The sequence below is a fragment of the Pterocles gutturalis genome, unplaced genomic scaffold, assembly GCF_000699245.1.
Source record: "Pterocles gutturalis isolate BGI_N339 unplaced genomic scaffold, ASM69924v1 scaffold18287, whole genome shotgun sequence".
NCBI lineage: Eukaryota > Metazoa > Chordata > Aves > Pterocliformes > Pteroclidae > Pterocles > Pterocles gutturalis.
This window is the reverse complement of record NW_010110586.1, coordinates 17,996-41,901: the sequence shown is the minus strand read 5'-3', so window position 1 is coordinate 41,901 and position 23,906 is coordinate 17,996. Positions and strand designations below refer to the sequence as shown.

Here is a 23,906-nt window from a genome sequence, read left to right as displayed (position 1 = left end):
AAATAAATAAAACAGTGTGTTTCAGGGCATTGATCCATTAATTAATACATTTTTCTGAGAATGCAGCTGAAGGCTTCCTAGTTTACACCTTTGGAATATTTACCCTGCACTGTCGTAAGTGTACATATGGTTAAGATGTTTTCCAGCATAGAAATGACCCAATCAGTCAAAAAGGTACATGTAGAATTTTCAGATTTTTCACAGACAAGTCCAGGCCCTTTTGTAGGATTAGGAGTGTTAATTTACAAGTCAAATTTTTATTTTATATGTGTTTTTTGCTCAGATACTGGTGATTAGTCCGTGGAAAGCTTTTTTTTTTTTTTTTCTTCAGTTGGTGAGGGAGGGAACTTGTTAGCATGCACCTATGTGCATGACACTACCGGAAATCCAGGGTGAGCATTTCTGGCTGTTTGAAAATACTTTTATTTTCACAGAATTACACAATGGCTGAGGCTGGAAGGGACCCCTGGAGGTCATCTGGTCTAATCCCCCTGCTCAAGCCAGGCCTCCTAGAGCTAATTTCCCAGGACCATGCCCAGACAGCTTTTGACTGTCTCCAAGGGTGGAGACGACACAGCCTCCCTGGGCAACCTGCATCCAGTGTTCAAGTCTCTCCCAGAAGTATTTCCTGATGTCTAGAGGGAACCTCCTGTATTTTCATTTGTGGCTGTTGCCTCTTGTCCTGTCACTGTGCACCACTGAAAAGAGTCTGGATTTCTCTTTACACCCTCCCTACAGATATTTTCACTGATTGATGAGATTTCCCCTCCCTCTCCACCACCCAAGCACCTTCTGTGGGATGAAGAGTCCCAGCTTTCTCAGCCTTTTGTCATAGGAGTGATGCTCCAGTCCATCAACTTTGTGGGCCTTCACTAGACTCTCTCCAATACATCCATGTCTCTCTTGTACTGGGGAGCCCAGAACTGGACACAGTACTCCCAAATGTGTCCTCACCAGTGCAGACGAGAAGGACCACCTCCCTTGACCTGCTGGTAGTACTTTGTCTAATGCAGCCCAGGACATCACTAGCTCTCTTTGCCACAAGGGCACATTGCTGGCGTACATTCAAGCTGATGTCCACTAAGACCCCCAGGTCCTTTTCCACCAAGCTGCTTTCCAGCTGGGTGGCCCCCAGCATGTACTGGTGCCTGGAGTGGTTGTTCTCCAGGTGCAAGACTTTGCAGTTCTCCTTGTTGAACTTCATGAGGTTCCTGTCATCCCATTTCTGCAGCCTGTTGAGGTCCCTCTGGCAGCACAGCCCTCTGCTGTATCAGCCACTCCTCCCAGTTTGCTGTTGTCTGTAAGCTTGCTGAGGGTGAACTGCCCCATCATATCCAGATCATTAATGAATATATTGAACAGGATTGGAACCAGTATTGATTCCTGGGGTGCACCACTGGTTACTGGCTTCCAACTGTGTGCTGCTCATCACCATCCTCTCGGCCTGGCCATTCAGCAGGTTTCGGTACACCTGACTGCTCATGCAGACCATACTTCAACAGCTTCTCTATTTTGCCTGAAAGCAACTTGAAGTTACTCCAGGAAATAGCCTAATTTTTCAAATATACTTAATTCTTTTATAACTGTACTATAAATGTCAGTGTTCTTTCCACAGAGTAAGCAGGTGTCTTTACTGGACACGTATGGCAGAATCGTATGCGTAAGCCACAATTTCCTGCTCAACAAGTTATTCTAGAGAATTTAATTTTATCTTTAAAAAAGCCCAAACCTGAAATAAAACCCAAAACAACCCTTGGGCATGGGTTTTTACTTAATGGCTTCCTGTCTTCAGTGTGTCTGGACTTCAAAAAAAGAATATCCTTTCTCTCTGACTGATGAACCTGTGATACGTATGAAGTTCAGAATTTAGTGATCTTTTTCCTTTGAACTGATCACCACTGAAGTAGAGAGTGCCCTACTGTCGTGACTTGGGGAGCTGATGTACCCTTAGAAGTTCCCTTGGCCTGTAATGGGGAGGCATGTACTAAACAACTACGTAAAAACAAATTGGTTCTATGTACTTTTCTTCTTTCACAACCTAACTTTTGTAATGCATTTACAATCTGATTATTTTTTTCCCCTTGTCTCCAAGTTTTGTCCTGAACATTGTCAGAACGAAAACAGATCATTCACTTTTTCTGGTCTGTTAGAAGCATTTTTTTGCTGTTGTGCAGCTTTTGAACAGCATTATGAAACAACTAAGGGATAGAAAGTTTCTACATCTTTCTCCCTACTCTGCCATCCTTTCCTCCAATTTGAAGCAAGAAGTGCAGTATATGGATATTGATAAGTTCTAGCAGAAGATCAATAAATACCCATGTGAAGTCAAATGTAAAAGGAAATGGATTACTTCCTTTCAGCATTCAGGTTCTATCTCTGTTTAACCAAGAGGCCTTCAAAAATAGGATGAAGTTTGATGTCTGATTTAATTTTGTGTAAGCCTGGCTGGTGACTTTAAGAAACTTCATTTTCAATTAAGCAAGAGTATTGCTGAAAAAATAAGCAATGTTGCACAAATTATATGCATCTTAAAGTAGATACAAATTCCTTATGCACATTCAACTATGTGTGTATGCAGACGTACCTGGTATTTGTTGAATGAAAAATGAGACCAGGGGTGTGTTCCTTCAAGGAGCTTTTCCCTGTGGCTAGTTTTGTTGTGAATGCTTTAAACTACAAATAACAACAGTTCATATGTCTGTTCCATGTAAAGTACCAGGTGTGGAATCATTGGATGAAAATCTACATTTAGATCTTTAAATAAAATTAACTGTTAATTAAGCTCTCTTAAGAGGTGACTGTTTTGAGGGCATTGCGCTTATTTATGTGTGCAGTTAGTAGTTCTAGTTAAAAGTAAACTCACTGAGGCTTATCAAACTGTGCACAAAGTGCACTGACCAAAGTGCATATCCTATATGCTTCCAAAGTTTTCACTATTGCTTAACTTTTTTAGAGGATAAACAAAGGGCAGGTTTCTCATTAATTTGAAAGTTTCCTTAAAGTCATTTTTTCCATGTATAATATGCTCACTCTCTGCCTTTCCCTGTCTGTAGCTCTATATCCTTTATAGATTTATCTACAAATCAAATCCAGTACATATTCTAGCAATTCTGTTGCTGTGGAACAGCTAAAGAGTGAAATTTGAAAAAGAAAACAGATTGAAGTGCTGAATTGTGAAGAGTTGCCTTTCTTTTCCTTAATCTCTAATGATGAATGTTTCTGTAATGGCAGTGGCAGTGTCTGCTGGTATCTAAGGGCTTGCCTAGTTTTATAAATAATGCTCATGTTTACAGACAGAATAGGGAAAAGAAAGAAGCCTTCAGTCCACCTTATGGTCTTGTGATAGTTTAGTTAAATGTGATAAGCACCTAAACATTATTTATCCCATGAAATGAGTTTAGATGGCTGTAGAGAAGAGTGCACCTCTTTTTCTGTAAGCTCTTTTGAAAAAGGAGGTTGCCTAGGTTTGAAGCTCATTGTTTTCCTCTCAGTGGTCGTAGCTTGTAATGCTTGCAGAATCTCGTGAAACCAAAAGTCCCTAGCTGAGAGAATGGTGAGATGGCATTTTACTGTGGATAGTTTAGCTACATAGAATTAGTCTCTTAAATGAAAGCATTCACCCACATAAGTGGGGTTTTGTTAATCTAATTATGCTTGGTTTGAAACTTAAACCAGAGTAGTACAGCCTTCTCATGTAGAGAGGCTTGAGAATGCAGAGGCCATGTAGCCGCATAACTCCAAAAATGTTGCCAAGTAAGATTGAAGAGGACTTTCAGGAAGGTAATCCAGAAATATTAGAAGAATACTTCTAGGAAGGCACCTTTCTTTCTTAGGAAAGTATTAGTCTCGATAGTGGATGTCTTTTTAAAACTGCTGTAAACTACTGATTCTGATTTTTTCTACTGAACTGACAACTTAGGCATCTTAAAATATTTGGTTTGCTTTAATTGACTGTATTGTTGCTTTCTGACAGTCTAATTACCTTAGCCAGCCCCATACTGTGTTCCTGACTTCTGAACCCTGCACTACATGTGCTTGCCTCCGTGACCTGTTTTGTCATGCTCTGGCCTGGGTCCTGATGAAGTCTTATTTAGGTGTACTGCCTGGTCTTGCGCTTCATACTTGAAATGCACATGTGCAGGATAGTTCCTGTGAAAATTATGCTTTAATGTACGTTAATGATCTCAACTAGATTTTAAAAATATATGTAAATGTCAATTTTGTGGTTCATGTGCAATTACATACTAAATAGCTGGGAAAATTGTTTTAAGGAAATATTGATGCCACTTTTTCCTACCAGGGTTGTTTTCAGTAACCCATAGCAAGCTGCTGGTCTGTTTGAACTATCTGTTCAAATAAAATTGTTCTGCATCAATGTTCTTGACTAGTTTCAGAAGTGTAGTGTTGAAGTCCATTATTGCAAGGTTATGCATAGCAGTTTCTAACAGTCACCTTTTTACTCACTATCTAACCTGAAATAACTCCATCTTGTGCACAAGATTCACTTCATTATGCAACACTGACTTGGTTTATGGGGAACATTTTCCAACAAATGTATTTTGGAATATTTGATATGAATAATTAAATTGCCACAGCAATTGAGCATGCAACACAGTATTTTGCACAATGTTACAACAGAGTAATGCTATCTAAAGAATTTAAACTTAAGTGATCTTCTCTGTGAAATATCCTGTATGTAAAATAACTGGACATGTGTCCTCACTGTTTAGAGAGAGGCTTTTTAAAAAAAAGCTTTTGGCTTAAAAAAACCAAAAGCAACAAAACAGCCTCCTTCAGCGATTATAATGCTTTAGAAGCAATGACTTAAATCTGATAATGGCTTATTTGCACATTTATATGAAATCACCTCAGGAAATAGAATTCATGGTCTAAGATCAGAATTGTCCTTTTAAATAGCTGTAGCTGATTTTCTCATGGTAATTGTTGACTAGTGTAGCATGAACTCAAACTATAGTGATATTTCTATGCTAGCATATAGCGTTTTAAAAGATCTTGCAATTCTGTCTACTTAATTTGAGCACAGATTCAGGTGAAACTGAAGTCTGTAGGAGCAAACTGGAAAAGAGTTGACTGGATGCATCAGCTAATTCGGTAGGCACATGGAAGAAATACTGTCTCAGGAGGAATAAACTTGTGTATCCTATGGCATGATTCGTGTTCATGCTAGTGTTGTTTTACTTTTTAGAATTCAGTCATATTTATTAATGTGTCTGTTGTCAGATTTGTAGGATAGGATCTCTGATTTTTTTTTTTTTGCATTTTAACCAGGTTATTTGCTTTTTTATAAACAAACAAAAACCCCCACCCTTCTGATTCCCTAACAAATATTATTTAAAGTTATATAAATACAAAAATGTCAAACTTGCTAAATATTAGAGTTTCTTGTTTTATGCCTGGTGTGCTGTTTTAATATTTACATCTTGCATTGCTTAAAATATTAAGTTAAAGTAGTTCCTGAATTCTTAATGACTAATACCTTTGCTCTCGGAATCTTAGTCAATGTATGTGTAGTTGCAACTCAGAGTAGTTGCTTCTATGATTTAGCTTTTATATAGCATCAGAAGAAAGTGTACTCTATCCCTCTCATTATGTGTCTCCCTTCCCATCTCCAGGATGTCCTTACTGTTCACTATCATCTGATACCATCACCATCAAAGAGTAAAAATGGCAGCAAAGAGAAAGAAAGAGAACAGGAAAAAGAAAAAGATGTAAAAGAAGAGTTTGCTGAAGCTTTAAGAGATCTAAAAATACAGTGGATGACCAAGTATGTCTGCTGTCCTACAGAAGCTTGAAGCATCTGTACAAAAAAATATCCAGAATCTGTACTTTCATGCTATGTCCTCCTCTCTTCTAGGCTGGATACTGCTGACATGTATAATGAGTTGAAAGAAGCATTTCCTAATCATCTTCCATTGTATGTTGCACGACTTCATCAGCTGGATTCTGAAAAGGTTATTTAACATTTCAAAACTTCATTTGTCTCAATACATCCTTGTCTCAATACGTCCATGTAGCCTAAACAACTGAATCTTCGTACATGTTTGGTCTTGAAGTGACTGCCGTAGCTGTACTTTGTACTATAAAGCAGAAATTTCTAATTAGATTGACAACTGCCTCCCTAACTGACTGTGATTTACTTAATCCCACAGCAGAATAAAAGAAAGTATGCCTACCTATAGTATGTTTGCTTATCATTTATTCCTTGTTAAGTTAAACACATTGTAAATTTCCTTACTGGTTTTGGCTACCAGAATGTTATTCTAAATAGTGGTTACTGAGACGGGCACACATCCCATGCTTCTCCTCTGCTGGATTGGTAATTTCTTCTAGCAGAGTTGCTCACACAACTGAGGACAGTAACCCCTTGAAATGACGCAGCTAAATCCACCATCTGTCACTGGCTTCAAGAATAAGAACTGTGAAAAGAAAAGTTTACATATGTCTGCTTTTTTTTGTTTATCTTGAAGATAAACGGCTTTGTGTATATATCAGCAGCTTGAATATTTTTGTTTGATTCTGATTTGATATTTATTTCTGAAATTAATAACTGCTACCATTATTTAAGAGGATTAATTTGTACTGAGAGGTGTTTTTTCTTTCTGTAAACTCTGTATTTTGCATATACTCTCCTTGTATTTTAGTTTGTCTTTAATGAAACGGACTACTTATGTGGGAAGTCTTGATAATGCAGACTTCTTATCATTTTTTTTTAATCAAAAATTGGAGAAAGTGGAGAAAAGGGCATGTTGGATTACCTAATTTTATTTCTGCATACCTTTGCAATTATTGTAGTGTTAGTAGAATCAACCATCAAGTAGTGTGATTTCATAGTGCTAAATACGTTTTTTATTCTTTTAGGAACGAATGAAAAGACTTGATGAAATTGTTGAAGCTGCAAATACTGTAATCTCTCATATTGATCAGACAGCGTTAGCTGTATATTTTGCCATGAAGACTGATCCCAGGCCTGATGCAACTACTATAAAAAAGTACCTACCCAGTAAATAATTTTCATGCATCCTATTTCTGTAACCTGTGTAATTTGTCTCTGTTTATATGAAATAGAATTACTATAATCTTTTTGAATTATGTTTGTTATTTTTGGGGGCACGGGTAATTTCAAACTTGCCTGCAAAATTATTTTGTTCTCTTATTATATTTCCAGAACACAGGAACACTGAAACCTGCAAATTTTAACTTAGAAATATTAGAATAAACAAGAGTGCTTTCCGAATTTAAATGTGTCAGAAAAATGGGGTATTTTGTATCAAGCTTAATCTCAGATCAGAGGGACCACTAAAATCATGACATAGAGGCATGTGTTTTGAATGCTGCCTGCCTTTTTAATACTTTGCAACCTTTTTGATCTATGTTTGAAGACAAAATTTGACAGCAGTCTTGAAAGTAACTGCTTGCAAAATATTTCATTTGTGAGACGTGTAGTGACCATACTGCTTCAGAGTATTTTTGAGACCCATTTTTTTTCTTTAATTTTAGGTTGTTCCTCTGAAATACCAGTATATATCCCTAGGAAGACAGTATATTGAATGTGACACCCTAGTTTGGAGTGTAACTGGTGGATTTTGTATTGTGTGGCATGCTACTGTTTTACTTGCAAATAGAGCAGCAGATTTCAGATTAGGCTCTTAAAACAGGAGATACAGGTTTGTTGATTATTTTAGATAAAATACCAGATTTCAATTGTAAAACTAGCCTGTCTCTTCTAGCTATCCTCAATATTTGTGTATAATTCTAGAATTGCTGATATAAAAGCAAAGCTATGACATAGTAAACTGCATTCTAAACATTTCTCAGTAAGTTGACCCATTAGGTCATGTGGTTGAATCTATCATCTGAAATTGAACACCAAATGCAATGGTGCTTTAAATGAGCGCAATTCCTTTGAAGTCAGCAGAATTCTATCTGCTTATGTTATTGCTGGATTTGACGCTCTCTGTTTATAATGCCAAGAACTATAAAGCTGTATTTCTAGATGCTGGCTTGTTCAGTTTTAGATTCCTGAGTTGCCCTTGCCTTTTAAGACATCAAAGGCATTTCAGACTTAGAAAAATGATTGAGCTTGTTTAATGCATAGTGGTTTTAGGTCATTTTTTACATTTAGCTTGATTTATAGTAAATAGCCATGCTTTAAAAAGTATCTTTCTGCTTATTTTCATTTTGTGTGTATTAACTGCTGTAAGTTTTTTAGCTTAACCTCAGTACAGCATTGATTCTGTTCTTAATGAGGTATCTGCAAAAAGTCCTTAATTATTTTTTATGCTGTTTTTTTCCTAGTGAAATGGAAAAACAGAAGAGTACTTTAGTGGATGCACTTTGCCGAAAAGGAAGTGCACTGGCTGACCAACTTCTTCACCTGCAGGCCCAAGAAGGGGCTGCTTCCAGTGATGCAGAAGGCAAAGATGAGGATCATGAGAGCTGTTCAGAAGCTTTGACAGAGACATTCTGGGAAACCACAAAATGGACTGATCTTTTTGACAGCAAGGTAAGAGAGCAGAGCAGGTTTTCTCTGTCTTCTGCATGTTGGGTTTTTTGATGGTTTCTCCTGGAATTATGCACCTCCTTGGTGTGCACAACCTCATACATTCCTCCCTTCTACTTTTTCATCCTGTCCCCATATGTTGTGCTTCCTTAATGACCTTTTTCTGCAGAGGTTTTGCCAAGCCTGTCAAATCCATGGTAAGCGCATCTCTGTGCATGTGAATGAGGAGGTTAAGGGAAGGGGTATAAGAACAGTACCAGATTTCCATGAAAAAGAAATTGCTTTATTGAATTGCTTCTTTCTGTACCTTTCAGGGAATATTTTTGATTAACCTCTGCGCTGTTCTAGCTGTACACACACAGAAGTGTGCAGCATCCCTACTCTGTTCAGTCCTGCATTCTGTAGCCTCTTCTACACTATGGACAAGAGAAGTTTTGTGTTTTGCTGTCAGTAATATCTGTAGAGGTAAAGGAAGAAACCCTTGGAAATAATTACACTTAAATATTTATTAGCACAGATTTCCCTCTCATTTCAAGGTTCCCAATACTGAGATTTAAGTTTTTATCTGTCATTCAAGACAGCTATTCCAGAAGAAAAGAAAATCTGTTGTAGGTGATTAGTTATGTAGCTTGTAATTTACAGAGTTTATGACTTAGTATGTTTAACTGTTGAGTTATTGAGTTATTGAGTATTAATTAGCTGCTGTACTTAACTCTTGCATATGGGCTGTGTTTTAGTGGAAGATGAAGTGACCAATGTATTTGCTTATAATTCAGTGAAATTACCAAAGCACTTCAGATAGTTACAAAAGAAAAACTTCGAAATTTAAAAGAATTCTTGATTTCCCGGACAGTAAATAGTCTTCCTGGTAAGAATTCGTGCTTTAGCTGGAGGCCTGAACAAGAAGGTTGATGATGGCTGCATTCACTTCTTTTAATGTATATATTCTTGTACACCTACATCTTTTTAGCATGCCTCTTCTAATCTTTAACAGATTATTATATCCTGTGGTAGCAGATTTTGTGCATTAATCATATTGTCTGACAAATTATTTTCTTGCTGTCTATTTGTAAATACAGTACCATGTTCCAGTATAGTGACCCCTGTTTTACTTCTGTCTTTTGATTTTTAAAGCTGATAGGAATATTTTCGATGCAAAAACTGCCAATATAGACATCTTGTTGGGAGTTTATCACTCTTTGTTATGTGGGGTTTTTTTTCAAGGCAGATATTGATTCCTGGCACTCTTGAGCTGTGTACTCCGGGCCTGGAATGAGTAACTCTGATTTGATTTGCCCAGATTAGGGGTTGAACCTGTCTCTTTGACTGCCTTAACCGTGGATTTGTCTAAGTGCACATTCAGGTTTTGCTCTGAAAATTGATTCTTCTGTATAGTTAAGCTGGTACTGAAAGGCCAACAGAACTTTTTAGATCTTTGTAGCATGGAACATAGAAATAACTTCCATCCGATTTACGCAGTATGTCTGCCTTTCCCTCTTGATTTTACTAGTCGAATTGAAATCTAAACTGATTGTCACTAGCCCTAGACAGCCACTTGCACTTGGCCTGCATATAATTATCTTCTGTGGTCTCTCGCTGCTGGACAAATTGCCCTATGTGAGTACAGTTAGGATTACTAGTATAAGCAGTATTATGAGGGCCACAAAGATGATTGAGGGACTGGAGCATCTGTTGTATGAGGAGAGGCTGAGACTGCTCACCCTGGAGAAGAGAAAGTTGAAGTAGATTTTGTCTGTGTGTATAGATATATGATGGGGGGGATTAGAGAACACGGAGCAAGGCTCTTCCCAGTGGTTCCCAGTGACAGGACAGGAGACCATGGGCACTAACTAAAACACAGGAACTTCTACGTAGGAAAAACTTGGTTTGGTTTTGGTGGGAGGGTGGCGGGAGGGAATGAGTTTTTGGGGGCTTTTTTGTTTGGGTTTTTTTTTACTGTGAGGCTGATCAAACACTACAGTGGGTTGCCTGGAGAGGTGGTGGTGTCTCAGTCCTTGGAGGCAGTCAAAACTTGATCGCCTGTGATCCAGGCAACCTGCTGTAGCTGGTCCTGCATTCAGTGGGGGGGCTGGACTAGACAATTGCTAGGGCTCCCTTCTGCCTTGAACCATTTTGTGATTCAGTGGCTGCTTGGTAAGTAGTTTGTGTAGATCGCTAGTTTCTGTGGTGGTTTTTTTCATGCTTTCTGTGATCTAGGAGCATGTACGTTGGTCAGTAATGATGTAGTATTGCTTTTGCTACCTATCCGTTTGTCTAAAGATGACATCGTGGATGCATCCTTTCATCTCTCCAGTGATACTGGTCAGTAATTAATAATATCAGCAGTACCTATAGATAAGGTAAAAAAAACAACTTAGGAAAGAAATACATGCTGCTACTTAAAGCTTTCATATTATTATTGGAACTGAGACTTTTATACCTTGAGGCTTTCTTTTTCTGGAAACAATGAAAGAGATGAGGAGTGAGAATAGTGGGCCTTGATGGGATTGAGAATTTTGCTTTGAAAGGAGATAGCGGAGCACTCTAATGATTTTCCGTGATAAAAGAATTGAAGAAAAGGGCTAGGGTGAAGGGAATTATTTTCAATTGAGAAAAAACCTTTTTTTGTTTTTCTTTTATTGCTTCCTAGAAGTTTCATGCTTGTTGTTCTTTGTATTCTTTCATTTCCTTTGCTAACAGATCTCATGTCCATCTAGTAGTTTTCTTAGGAACTGGCTGTAGTCAGCAGTTATGCTTTTCAGACCAGTTGTTTCAGTTGTTAGCACTGCAGTTTCCAGCAAATGACATAATGTTCTTTGGTCATTCAAAATCATAAATATACAATGAGAATCCAATTATGCTTTATTTAGCTTTTTTAAGGGTTACTATTAATGACTAAGACTACGAAATCATGATATGGCCTGACACAATAAAGCATAAGAAAAAAATTTACAATTATATTCCTACTGTACTTGTAAACTGTGAGAATAGCTGTACATGTGTGTCATGGGCCATAACTTTTCTTCAAAAATTAACTTTAATACTTTACAGTTCCTTCATTCTACCCACTTCTGCCCACAACTGCACATTATGTTCAAGCTGTCTGATTGGTATTAATTCATTTTTATTTATAATGGCTGACAAGTTTTGCAAGTGAGTTTGTGCTTAAAGAGCTCTTAGCTTTAAGTGTCTTCTGCCCTAGAGATGTGCCAATAGAATGTTTTAAGTATCTTAAATGGTCCTTGGTCTTCCTCCTTTGCAGCATCTTCTGTCAGTTGAAAGAAACAGTTGTGTAAATCCCCACCTCAGTGATGCATGCAATATGCTGCTGTACTTCTGGAATATTTTGCTATTTTAAAAACAAATTGAATAGCTTAGTGCAAATAATTTCATTTTGCAGACTGTTAGAGGAAAATTTGGAGTTTTGACCATTTAAGGGGAACTGTACTGTCCATGTAGCTTGCTTCCTTTAAGATAAGGAGTTTAGGAACAGTGTTGAGGGCTTAGTTTTGTAAAGTAGTGTTTAAGGCTTCAAAACAGATTCTGTCTAAGAAATGAGTATTTTTGCTAGGGTAGGGGCAAAAAGTGTTGTTTATGTTCTTCAATACAACGGACCTGGGTTTGGCAATGTTCACCTTGTTAGAAAACAAGTTATGCTTTAGAAGCCTTTCTGTGGTGCTACTCCAGACTGACTTAGACCAGACTGGTAAAATGAAGCATTGTGACTTGGCTCTATCACCTAGCCTTGTATTTGCCTTTTGGGGAATAGAAGAGATTTGGAAGGAGGAAGAGTAGAATGGAGCAGTGGTGGAAGATCAGGGATAGACCTTTTGTGTCCTTCAAATGAGAGTCCTCAAGAGGCAGACAGTTTATTCTAAAGCACTAAGTTGGAAACAAAGGTGGAGCTCTTCCTGTGCATGGACATGGCTTTGTGGCATTGGCACTTGAAAGATGGAACAACTGGGTAAGAAAGGATGGAAATAAGGCACTGGAATACTGCACTGGTCAGTCAAGTATATCTGTGGCTTTAGATAGAAACATTGCTCTCTAAGTGTTTTTATTTCCAAACTTCCTATAAGTAAAGGTTCATCCAGATGTAAAGTAAATTTTTGAAAACAAAGACTGTGTTTTCTTCTACGTTACTTTTCGAGAGTAATGAGGAACGTCACCACTTTTCTGTGTATTTCTCCTCACCCTCTAGTAAACCAAGTACTATCACTTAGAATCATAGAATCATTAAGGTTGGAAAAGACCTCAAGTGTCATCAAGTCCAACTGTCAACCCACACCACCTAACTCACTAAACCATGTCCCTAAGCACCACATCTACACGTTTCTTGAACACCTCCAGGGACGGTGACGCCCCCACTTCCCTGGGCAGCCTGTTCCAATGCCTGATCACTCTTTCAGTGAAGAAATTTTTTCTAATATCCAGCCTAAACCTCCCCTGGCACAACTTGAGGCCATTTCCTCTTGTCCTATCACTTGTTACTTTAGAGAAGAGGCCAGCACCCACCTCACTACAACCTCCTTTCAGGTAGTTGTAGAGAGTGATAAGGTCTCCTCTCAGCCTCCTCTTCTGTAGACTAAACAACCCCGGTTCCCTCAGCCGCTCCTCGTAAGACTTGTGCTCTAGAACCCTTCCCAAGTTTGTTGCCCTTCTCTGGACCTGCTCCAGCACCTAAATGTCCTTCTTGTGGGAATGACTCATCTGTAGAATTCAGTGCCCCTCAACCTTTAAATTACATGTTGGGGATAAGCAATAAGTCTAAAAACAAATAAAAGGTGTGGACCTTTCCCTCTTCTCTTTTAAACATCTTTAGCCTGGTTTGTTTTTCATATTGCTGTCTGCACTGTCAGATGCAGCTGTCTCTTCCAGCTGATTGTATTCAGTCACTGCCAAAAACTTGTTGCTGAATACTTGATTCCCTTAACTCCCTTCCCTTTCTTGAAAATCTGATGAGTCTGGTTTTTTATATGAATATTACTTTTCTTTGTAATAGCCCAGTTGACAGAGACAAGTCAACAAATGTAGCTAAGAAATTGTAGTTTATTACCATAGATGTATATGAACCTGAAAAAACTAATTTGCTTGTAATTGTACACATTCAGTGTTCTTACAAGTAGTTGGAGTGTTACCTATAGATTACATCGCTTAATCTAGTACTTTAATAATTTGTAAATGTAAATACATTTTAATCAACTGTTCTAATAATGAAGTAACTGATTATACAAGTCTGTTTTCTTTTTCGTAGGTAACAAGATACTAGAAAAGTTCTATTAAGTAGTTCAGTGTTACTGAATTCAGAAAGTGTTCTTTTTTAAAGAGTGTTTTCAGGCTTTTGAATACTGCAAATGTTTTAGGAGAGATTGTTTCAGCATTTTACTGTCCTAAATATGCATCTTTATGTAGCCAGTGGCAAGTTAGGCAGCTAATTAGGAGATGGACATCCAGCCGCTTTCGTGGGTCTGGTTCTTAGCACACTTAGTATTACAGGCCATTAGCTTGGGGAATGAAGTATCTAACAGTGATTCCCCCCCCAGTATCTTAGAAGTACACATTGCCTTTTCTTATTACCTTTTGTTTATTGCTCTTTAGCCAGTTTCTATGCCATGTTACTTGTTCTGGAAAAGCTAGCCTTAATTATATTTATTGGATTTATAGATAATATCAAATACTTAAATTCATCCCTATTCTTTCATGTAGCAACTGCTTTTAGATACTACAGATTGGTTTATTTGCTGTTGGCATACGTTCAGATAGCAGCTGTTTTCTCTTTTACTCTTAATAGCTCTCTAGTTTACATTTTCTTTACAATTATCAATGAATCATAGTCTTCACTTCTGTGATCTTGTAAAGCTTGCAATATTTTAATTATAAGGTTTAATTGACCAATATATGTACAAGTTATAAAGTATTATTTCTTATCTAATATTTTTTTGTTTGTAAACCTATTCAAATTTTAAAACATCTTGTGAATTATTTTTAACTTCTGAAGTGCTAATGAACTTTAAGTAGTTTTACTTAACTTGCATACAGTTGATTGTTTTAGGTTGGTTGTGGTTTTTTTTTTTTTTTTTTTTTTTTTTTCCCCAAGCACTAAGGCAGAAATTACTGTCTTTTATCAAGAGCTCTTGGAGCATTGTTCTCAACCTATTGGTCCAGCAGAGAATTTTTTTCTCATTTAGAAATACCCAAACTTTTATTTGGCCAGAGCAAGGGTGTTTCGTAAAATGCTTTGTTTTCTTGCCACAAAAACTCTAGGAAGCCCTGTTACGAAAGGAATGCTGTCAAGTGGCTTTCCTCCTGCCTTTATCACTGATGTTCAATAACCATTCAAAACTTACAGGGTCAGGTAAGAGCTTTCTTAATAGAGCAGTGACATTATTTCTGGTTAGCCTCCAATATGTTATATTTGCTGAGAGCTCCAATGCATTTTTCATTTGATTTTTTGGTTTTGTTTTGTTTTGGTTTTGTTTTGTGGTTCTATCATCTTTTACAGAAGGGAGTTTTTTTGTTTTAAGTTTAGTTTAACCAACTATTTCTGCTAATGGATCCACTGAGTTATTCAGAAGTGTTTGCTAATGTGTTTTGCTTTAGGAAAATATCCAAAATAACTGGATTGAGAATGCAGCATGCAAAGTATTTTTCCAATAGCAATATTTGGAAAATCTATATGTGAATGGTGCTGTATGCTCATTGTTGCATATATGTGTGTGTTTTAAGCTGCAACAGCTTAAGTGAACAGTTAAACACAACAGAATAAGTACTTGAAGACAGAAGAATGAGCAACTCTTAGTGCTTGGCATATACTTTAGAGCTTCAAAATTTAACCTTTACTTCTTTGATAATTAAGCTTGTTATTTCTCTTTTTTAGCTTAGTATTTTAAGTATTGATCCTGCGAAGACTTGCGTTTGTGATTAACATTCAGTGGAAGTGTTCAGGAAGCTAAAATTAGGCAGGTTTGTCAATCCTTGCGAGACTGGGATCTCGGATTCCTTACTGTTTATATTCTTAAGAAATATTTTAAATTTTTTTGCTGTAATGCAGAATACTTATTTCTGAAGATCCTTGAAGTGTTTTTGTTAGCCTTTCTTAGTGGGATATTTTAAGTGGACACTGGGAAAATGTAACCTTTGTTGGAGGAGTCAGAGGAAAGGAAAAATATTGTAATGAGTGAGATGAAATGAATAGCAAACTCTAATATGAGATAACTCTGAGATTTTGTAAACTTTGACAGCAGAAACACCACCAACTTTGCTGCAATGTCACTCTTCAGTAAACAATTTTTTAAAAAAGCTATTTACTATGAGTGTTCCAAAGGGACTATATGAAACAATGTCTTGATTGCACTAATTGTTAGTGCTGTAACTGGTGAAATGGTATGAACTGTTTTGCAACACCCTGAATGCTATCAGTGTCCAGGTGTTAAGAACCTCATTTGTTTTATATTAGGTCTTAAGTAGACACATTAATTTACACGTTAGTTATAGCGTTGACAGGTATTGTAAGCTGTCTCTTTAGAATTAGTGTTATCAAGAGGAAGCTTTTTTTATAATCTCTTCTTAATAATTTACCAGTAGTGAGGAGCTGACTCAAAACCTAAGGCTTGTCTTCATGCTTACCTGTCTTCATTGCTTGTTTATAATTATGTGCATTTCTCTGTGTGTGTGCGTGTGTGTATAGGTATAATTCACTATGTACATTCATACTTGTTTCTGCAGGAAGTTTGTGACTTCCTAGGAATCAAAACTCTCAGTTGGGTCTTTGTTTCTGTGGGTCAAAAATATACCTGCTTGGTTCTTGATTTTTTTTTTTTCAAATTTTTTTTTTGGTACCATACAGTTGTGTCTAGAGAATGAAAATCCAAAGAAGCTAGAAATGTGATGAGTAAAAAATTAGAATACTGACATCTGTGTTACGTAGGATGTTTTGAAGTCAAATATGTTCATGAAGTCAGAAATAGTCTCTAGAAGTTCATGTTTATAACTACTACTGTGAATCATCTGTTTTACTGTAAAGAAAAATGCAAGCTATCTTGTGTAAATGTTTTACGTTGTTTAAATCACTTCTGCTACCTGACCAGAATCTGCTATTACTTGTTAAGCCTTGCAAGATTAAAATATCTAATACGGTTTTGTTTTCACATTGTAGGTTTTGACTTTTGCCTATAAACATGCATTGGTAAATAAAATGTATGGGAGAGGTCTTAAGTTTGCCACAAAACTTGCAGAAGAGAAGCCAACAAAGGACAACTTGAAAAACTGCATTCAGGTAAGATGTATTTGGTAAAGTAATGGGCTGTATGTCTTTTTGAATTTTTTATGCCTTTTGCATTGTAGAACTCCCTAAATAGTTTAACTTTATCCAGGCTTTTGTGGCTTGGCCTCCACTTTGAGTAGTGATTTCTTCTTTCTTTTTCTAGAATAGCTAGTTTGTGTATAAATTATTAGCAGATGTACTTTCTGGGACTTACTTTGGAGCCTAAAGAAAGTAGAGACAACTTATCCACAGATCATCTGCATATTTAAAATCCCATTACGTTGCTGTTTAACCACTGTTATTTTTACTATTATTAATTACAAATGTTGCTAGTATAATATAGGTGGAGAATTAATGGGAATTACTGTAACTCCTACGACAAAATTTTTGTGCATTGAGTTGAAAGACTATGGATCATATAGAATAGGGTTGTTTTTTTCCCCTTTCAGGACTAAGTAATTCAAAGATCACCAGTTATTATCTTTCTGATAATAGACATCTTTAGTAAGATGTTGATATCAATGCAGTGTTTGTTGGAAGGACTTAGATTTGAAAAAGAATAAGAACCTAGAGCTTCTCATTTTTTTAATGTTTGCTTTTTTTCTTCAGCTAATGAAGCTGCTTGGATGGTCTCATTGTGCAACTTTCACTGAAAATTGGCTTCCTGTCATGTATCCACCTGATTATTGTGTATTCTAGAAAACCGACAATTGTAAACTTAAAGTGATTTTATATGGGGCAGGATATGAAAAGATAAGTTTGACTTTTTATTGGAATGCATGCTTTCATTACTGAATGCTGATTATGAAATTGTGTGTATTTATCAGTAAAGGCACCTGGGTACAGCTTAATACCTGTTAACCTAACTCCTAGCATCAGGGAGTTTCCTTATTGTGCATCCCATTGCTGGCAATGGATGTGCCAGAACTGCCAACACCAAGAATTTGGAATTAGGCTGGAAAGGCTTACTGCATGCATGTTAGGTTCTTAACTGTTACTTTTAACTGCAAACCTGTAAAAGCTCTGTATTTTTTACAGTAAACTGAATTTTAACATGTTTTATCTTAATTTCAGTTGTATGAAGGCCTTAAAGCTACTTCAAGAGTAGCTAAAATCTTATTTATTAGACAAAAGTAACAGGACATCATTACCTGTATTGTTTGCAAGAGTTTACATTTAATTTTTTTTAAGAAAAATTCAACCTCTCAGACTTTTAAAGTGTGTAACTTGCAATTGCTGATGCATAGGTGCTCTTGTAAATCTTCGTTTTGGAGTGATTTCAGGCAAACTCAAAAATACATGTGAGGTTAAGTATCAGGACAGGCTGATACATGTATAAAAGTGCCAGACAGTTAAATCTTGATGAGGTATTGTAAAGCTATACATATATGTTTAATAATGTTAAAAATGTAAAACACATCAGAATAAATGTGCAAAGTTGAAGATCAAAAACCGCCATGTGCACTCTGATACTTTAAAAGATTATTTTATAATTAATAAAAACAAATAATGAAGATAAAAATTGTATTGTTGTCTGAAAGAGTATATAAATGAAACTTGCTGAACGAAAACACCTTACAAACAGCAGAAGTTCAGTGCAGCCCAGATGATCAATACTTTCCATTAAAGCCTTTTTACTAACTATTGCTACTAACATTGTTCCTTCAGTGGAGTGAAATTGGTCTGTTTCAACTGGTCACATGTATCAACCAGAGACAAATTGCTGTATCATTTGTCTTGCCAGTTTTTTCATAACTTGTAATGCAAAACTCAGATACAACTGCATCTATACAAACATAAGTGGACAGAGGGTGCACCGTAATGCTGCAAAACATTCCAAACTGTAAGGTGCTACCATTAAATCAAAATTAATTCTCTCTTGCTGTGGCTTTAAGCAGCTTGACATTTGATTCTGGAAATTCTGCTAGAATGGTCGTGTTAAATATATTGCAAAATTTTTCCAGAAATTCATAGTCTGTACTGAATCTGAATTTGTTTGCCCATAGTAATACTGTTCCTGGCTTACAAAAATACACCATTGTTGCTAGCAGGGCGTCCAAAGCTGTATGATGGTATACAACATCAGTTGCCAGTATGAAATCATAATGGTAAGTTGATACAGGAAAGTCTTCATTGAGGCCTTCTCCCCATACCAGTTTTCTCACTTCAGGTTTGTGCGTATTCATGTTTTGTGTATTTCTTGAAATATTATATGAGAGATTTTCAAGAACTTCAGGCATATCGGTAGCTGTAACGTAAGCTCCTAAAGAAAACATGACTTTGTGTCAATTCATAGGTATGTAGCTGAACATTTATATATAAAACTTTATCTGTGTAACTGCCAGCTTCCCCTTCACCAATAACTAGGGTGGCTGCTTTATTAACAAAACAGTATTTCACAAGAATTTTCATTTTTAAAAAAGCAGTGACAAACAAAGTTTACTTCAACTGTTGTTTCTTTGCCTTAAAGTGACAGTGGCAGATGTAGATAATCTTTCACAAGAAATCCAAAAGGAAATACAAATTTACTAACCTAAGATACAGGCCACAATGGAAACCAAGCCTGTTCCAGCGCCAATTTCCAAAACTTTTTTGTCTTTGAGGTTGAATTGTTCTTGATTTGATTCCAGATATTGAGATAAAGCCAGTGCCTAAAACGGTTAACACATTTCCGTAAGCGGGTAGCAGGTAAGTTGCACAAAATTTAATTAGATGATTTTATACAGGTGGTTTTTTTATACAACAGAAAAACACTGAAGGCTGTAACATAAAAGTGTAATATGGAAAGAATTATGGTGTGTCCTGTTTTTTTATGTTAAAAAAAAAATAAACAGCTTATTTTTAGTTTTAGGTTTATGGGACATGGATTTGCCTCACACTTCTATACACTGTGAGTCCTCTGACAGGTCAAGGTAGGCAGTGTTTAGATGTGAACCGTACAGTCAGAACAGCAAACAAGAGGATTAACAATATGTAAAAAAGTAATGTTCTGGTTTATTATCATAAATGTTATGGTTTATTATCACTATTGTAAGGTAGATTCAGGCTACAGCAGAGATTTTTTGAAAACTGGGGGTTTTTTGTTTCTGGGTTTTTTTCTGCAAAGGCAATATTAAAAAATTGTTATTTAACATCCCAACACTTGTCTATGAATAATAGTATAAACTTAAAAAAAAAAAAAAAAACACTGCACTGTATGGAAGACCATCTGCTTATCAGACCTTTGTCATGATCTTATCAGTAGAATATAAATCAACTGTTTATCAACAACATAAACAGGTGCTGAAGGAACAACTTCCCCCTTTTGCTTTTCTTCTTTAGAGTTGTGTTACTGTTTTAACTCCTGTGCTTTACGTAATGCAACACTGTCTACCTGCTCTGGGAAAGCTGACAGCTAGCGAATCACCAGTCCAATTTGTGCAACCTCTTGATTTTCTTGGAAGGTTTTCCCATCTGCATTCTGACACCTGATTAACGTGAGAACTGATGATCTGACATTTCAGAATAAGATACTGTTTCGCCCATACACTTTCTTTTCCTCTATTATAGTTTTGAAATTGTCTGCCATTTTCTGTGACCTTTTTCAATAAATGTGGATCTGAAAAATTTTGAAATCCTAATTTTCATTTCTTTATCAGTTGACCCTCTCCTCCCTCAAAGGTAGTTTTCTCAGTCCACATAGATTCTGTTTTTAAGAGCAGAAGAAGCAAAGACTGAAGAACTGTTTGCAAGTACGTTTTTCTGTACTGCAATGGAACTGTTACAGCCTGTTCTTTAAAATAAGCAGATTTAATTGGTTTAATCTCCTTTATTTAATCTCACAATTTTCTTTTTCAGCCTCCTTTTTGTACTGCTGGTTATTTACTTCTCAGCAGTGACTGGAAACATGGAGGAAGCTGAAAACTTCTTCCCAAGTTCGCTTTCTTTTTTTTTTTTTTTTGTATCTGCATCTAATTTACAAATACTTCAGTGCCACGGTTCTTTTAGTGTGAACTGGCAAATTAGTCTAAGGCAGAGCTTTCTGCTAAAGTACTTCACAACTTTGTTCTGCATAGGGAAACCTCCTCTGTAAGAAGTGTAATCTTAGAAAGCTTCCTTAATATTCGTGTGCCACTGTCATGGTTTACTCTTCTGTCATGTCGGCTTTTTGGGTGCCATAGTACGTACTTACCCCTGGCCACACCACGGCTCCAAAGTGTTCTATGGACTCCTGAATGACAATCTGGTGGCCCACGTACATGTAGTGCTCTTTATCAAAGTAGTGTGAAACTCTAGGAACCCAGTTCTGTAGTATTTTAAGAATTACTGGTGAATCTATGAGAGAAAAGACAAAATTTGGGGGTTTTTTTTATATGCAGGTGTTTATATGCAACTTGTTAAAAGGTAAAAAGTATTTTTCAAAAATAGTATGTAGGGACATGGACTAGGAAAGCTGTCAGGCTGTTGGCCTTGAGACTGTACAGAAGTGGACGGTCTAGCTGGCCAGGGAGAATGCCATTTCCTGGCATTCTCAGTGTTTGCATGGGCAATTTACAGATAGAAATAAGCCTTTTGGAAAAATCTACTAATTCAAATATATATCTCTGCTAATAACAACTAGAAGAATTTCAGGAGTTAGCTTGTATTTTGGGGTATGCCATAGTTCATACTATGCAAGAGTATGCCATGTACGGGTGTATGCTGTAATTATCATTTGTGGGGCCAACAGATTAGAACATTAAGCTTCTTTTTTACAAAAGAAGGATTTAGGATTTACCTCTTACACTGAAGAAAACCTAACTCTTTTTAGTGGTTATTTTTTACCCATTTTTCCACAAAAGGAGGGGTTGTGAGATACACTTTGTTGACATACATGATGCAGTTCAGCAAATGTCAGTACTACAGTTGTTCTAACATGTCTCATCATAAGTTAGATTTTTCAGGAGAGCTCTGCTGAACTGCTCCATATGATCTCACGGAAAACAAAGACACTGTTCAGAATGACCATGCTGTTGTTAGAAGCCTGTTAGCAGGGTGTGCATAGATGATAAAAAATTAACTGCAAAGAAAAACACTGCTCTGGCTTGCATGGATTTTAACTGATGCCTGTCTGGAGTCCTTGGTAGGTGTTTGAGCAGGTTAGCCTGTAGAAATTTGTAATACCACAGCTTAAACAGTGCCAGCCCAATTAATTCATATTATAATCATATCTCTGATGGTAATTGAGAAATAATTCTTAGATATCCAAATAAAATCCAGAGACACTTTTAAACATACTTCTTAATTATGGAGATAGTCTTTTTTTTTTGTAGATTTGATCTGATAATAAATACATACATAAGGGGAAATGATGGGGCAAAAAATAGAGATAAAAAGGAAAAGTGACAAGGTGACATCTATTATTTGAATACTAAGAAAAGTTAAAGTATGAAATGCTAGCATGCCATAGCAACTGCTGTATTTAAATTGGATTAAACCTGAGTCAGATTCTGCTGTTGATGATGCACGCTTGGAGCTGCAAGTGCAGTTTTCGTAGTCATCTTGCTCTTCACAGGTTTCTTCTTCCTTGGTTTGGCAGTCCATTACACTCTGAATTTTGTTCAGGAACGGTGGCTGCTGTGCAGAGATCATGGCAAAAGAGCTGATATGAAAAGGGAAAAATAATGTTGTAAAAGCTTGCAGGCACTCTGTATTAGAAAACACTGGAAAAAGCGAGTAGGTTGGGTGGACTTTGGTTTTGGGGATTTTTCAATGATGGGTTGAAGGGCCAAGAAGCCATGATGAGAGGTGACATCCCCACTCCACTGGACATTGTTGCAAGCACTTTCTGGTAACACAGTAATACTATCAGAGATTTTTATCATGTTTATAATATTTATTATTTTATCATGTTTATCACTTGTGCAAAATTTTAGCATTATATCACTGAATTGATCAGTCAGAACAGTGAGCTACTTGCATGGTCGTCCTATCAGTTGAAGTAACAGCTGAGAAGGATGAACTGTCTTAATATCTATGACTTTTATCTCTGTAATTTACTGTTTCCCAAAGAACTCTGGATTTGTAATTCCTGCAATAAAACTGGTTAATTTGCTGTGGTAAGTGCTCTTGATTTTGTCTCTTTGTATACATTTGCCTTCTCTTTTCTGCCTTTTTCTGCAGAACAGCTATTTGGATCACCCTGAAATGTAGTGAACTGCAGAGTATGCACATTGCAGTCAGGAAACAATTGCAATGAGAAGTTCGAATTGGTAGGCTTTTTTGGAGGACGCATGTTTTATGAATGACTGTGCATCTTCAGTTGTGCTGGTTTGGGCTGGGCTGGAGTTAATTTTCTTCATAGTAGCTGGTATGTGGCTGTGTTTTGGATTTGTGCTGGAAACAGTGTTGATAACACAGGGATGTTTTAGTTATTGCTGAGCAGTGCTTACACAGAGTCAAGGCTTTTTCTGCTTCTCACACCACCCCACCAGCAAGTGGGCTGGGAGTGCACCAGAATTTGGGAGGGGACACAGCTGGGACAGCTGACCCCAACTGACCAAAGGGCTATTCCATACCATATGATGTCATTCATGCTCAGCAAAAAAACTAGGGGGAAGATTGGCAGGGGGTCTGCTGCTCATGAACTGGCTGGGCATCGATAAGTTGGTGATGAGCAGTTGTTTTCATCTGCATCACTTGTCTTTCTTGGATTTTTTTCTTCTTTGCATTATTATTATTATTATTTATTGTTATTATTATTTCAGTTATTAAACCGTTCTTACCTCATCCCATGAGTTTTCTCACTTTTACCCTTCCAATTCTCCTCCCCCATCCTGCTGCGGGGGACGGAGTGATCAAGCGGCTGTGTGGTGCTAATGGCCAGCTGGGTTTAAACCACGACATCAATGTACAGAGCAGCACCCAACATAAAAAGGAACTGCTTGATACCAGCTAACAGGGGTAGGACTGTATCTAAATTTGCCTGGGGAGAAATATGCCAGTGAAACTTTTTGCTTAACTAGAATTTTCTTCAGTGATAGCACCTATGTATATGCGTCCTCGTGTGTGTGTGTGTGCGTGTGTATATATATATATACACACACACACGTGTCTGTATAAAGAGAAAATAAAAAGGTTCATAGCTTGCTCTGGTCAGAGACT

At 36.9% G+C, this 23,906-nt stretch overlaps 2 protein-coding genes across 2 annotated transcripts in view; one reads left to right on the top strand and one right to left on the bottom strand.

Annotated features, from left to right (window-relative positions):
• TPP2 (tripeptidyl peptidase II) overlaps window positions 1–18,023 on the top strand; it is a 41,873-nt gene extending 23,850 nt beyond the window's left edge. Inside the window, exons 19-24 of the mRNA XM_010073447.1 lie at window positions 5,634–5,785; window positions 5,876–5,972; window positions 6,880–7,010; window positions 8,317–8,524; window positions 16,677–16,796; window positions 17,394–18,023. Coding sequence (XP_010071749.1) covers window positions 5,634–5,785; window positions 5,876–5,972; window positions 6,880–7,010; window positions 8,317–8,524; window positions 16,677–16,796; window positions 17,394–17,483 — 798 coding nt within the window. The 3' untranslated portion in view covers window positions 17,484–18,023. The remainder of the gene's footprint in view (window positions 1–5,633; window positions 5,786–5,875; window positions 5,973–6,879; window positions 7,011–8,316; window positions 8,525–16,676; window positions 16,797–17,393) is intronic.
• Window positions 18,024–18,652: 629 nt separating this feature from the next.
• On the bottom strand, window positions 18,653–22,394 carry LOC104459702 (protein-lysine methyltransferase METTL21C-like). Its single transcript, XM_010073446.1, has 4 exons — window positions 22,241–22,394; window positions 20,956–21,098; window positions 19,318–19,435; window positions 18,653–19,047 (listed from the first exon to the last, which is right to left on the bottom strand). Exons 1-4 carry the CDS (start codon window positions 22,392–22,394, stop codon window positions 18,653–18,655), a joined length of 810 nt encoding a protein of 269 aa, XP_010071748.1.
• Between the last annotated feature and the right edge of the window lie 1,512 nt (window positions 22,395–23,906).

Coding starts and splice junctions, on each gene's coding strand:
- LOC104459702 (XM_010073446.1), bottom strand. CDS start 22,394: ATGATCTCTGCACAGCAGCCACCGTTCCTGAACAAAATTCAGAGTGTA. Junction 21,099..22,240: donor AACAGCAGAATCTGACTCAG/GTTTAATCCAAT, acceptor TTTCTCTCATAG/ATTCACCAGTAATTCTTAAA. Junction 19,048..19,317: donor CATTGTGGCCTGTATCTTAG/GTTAGTAAATTT, acceptor TGTTTTCTTTAG/GAGCTTACGTTACAGCTACC.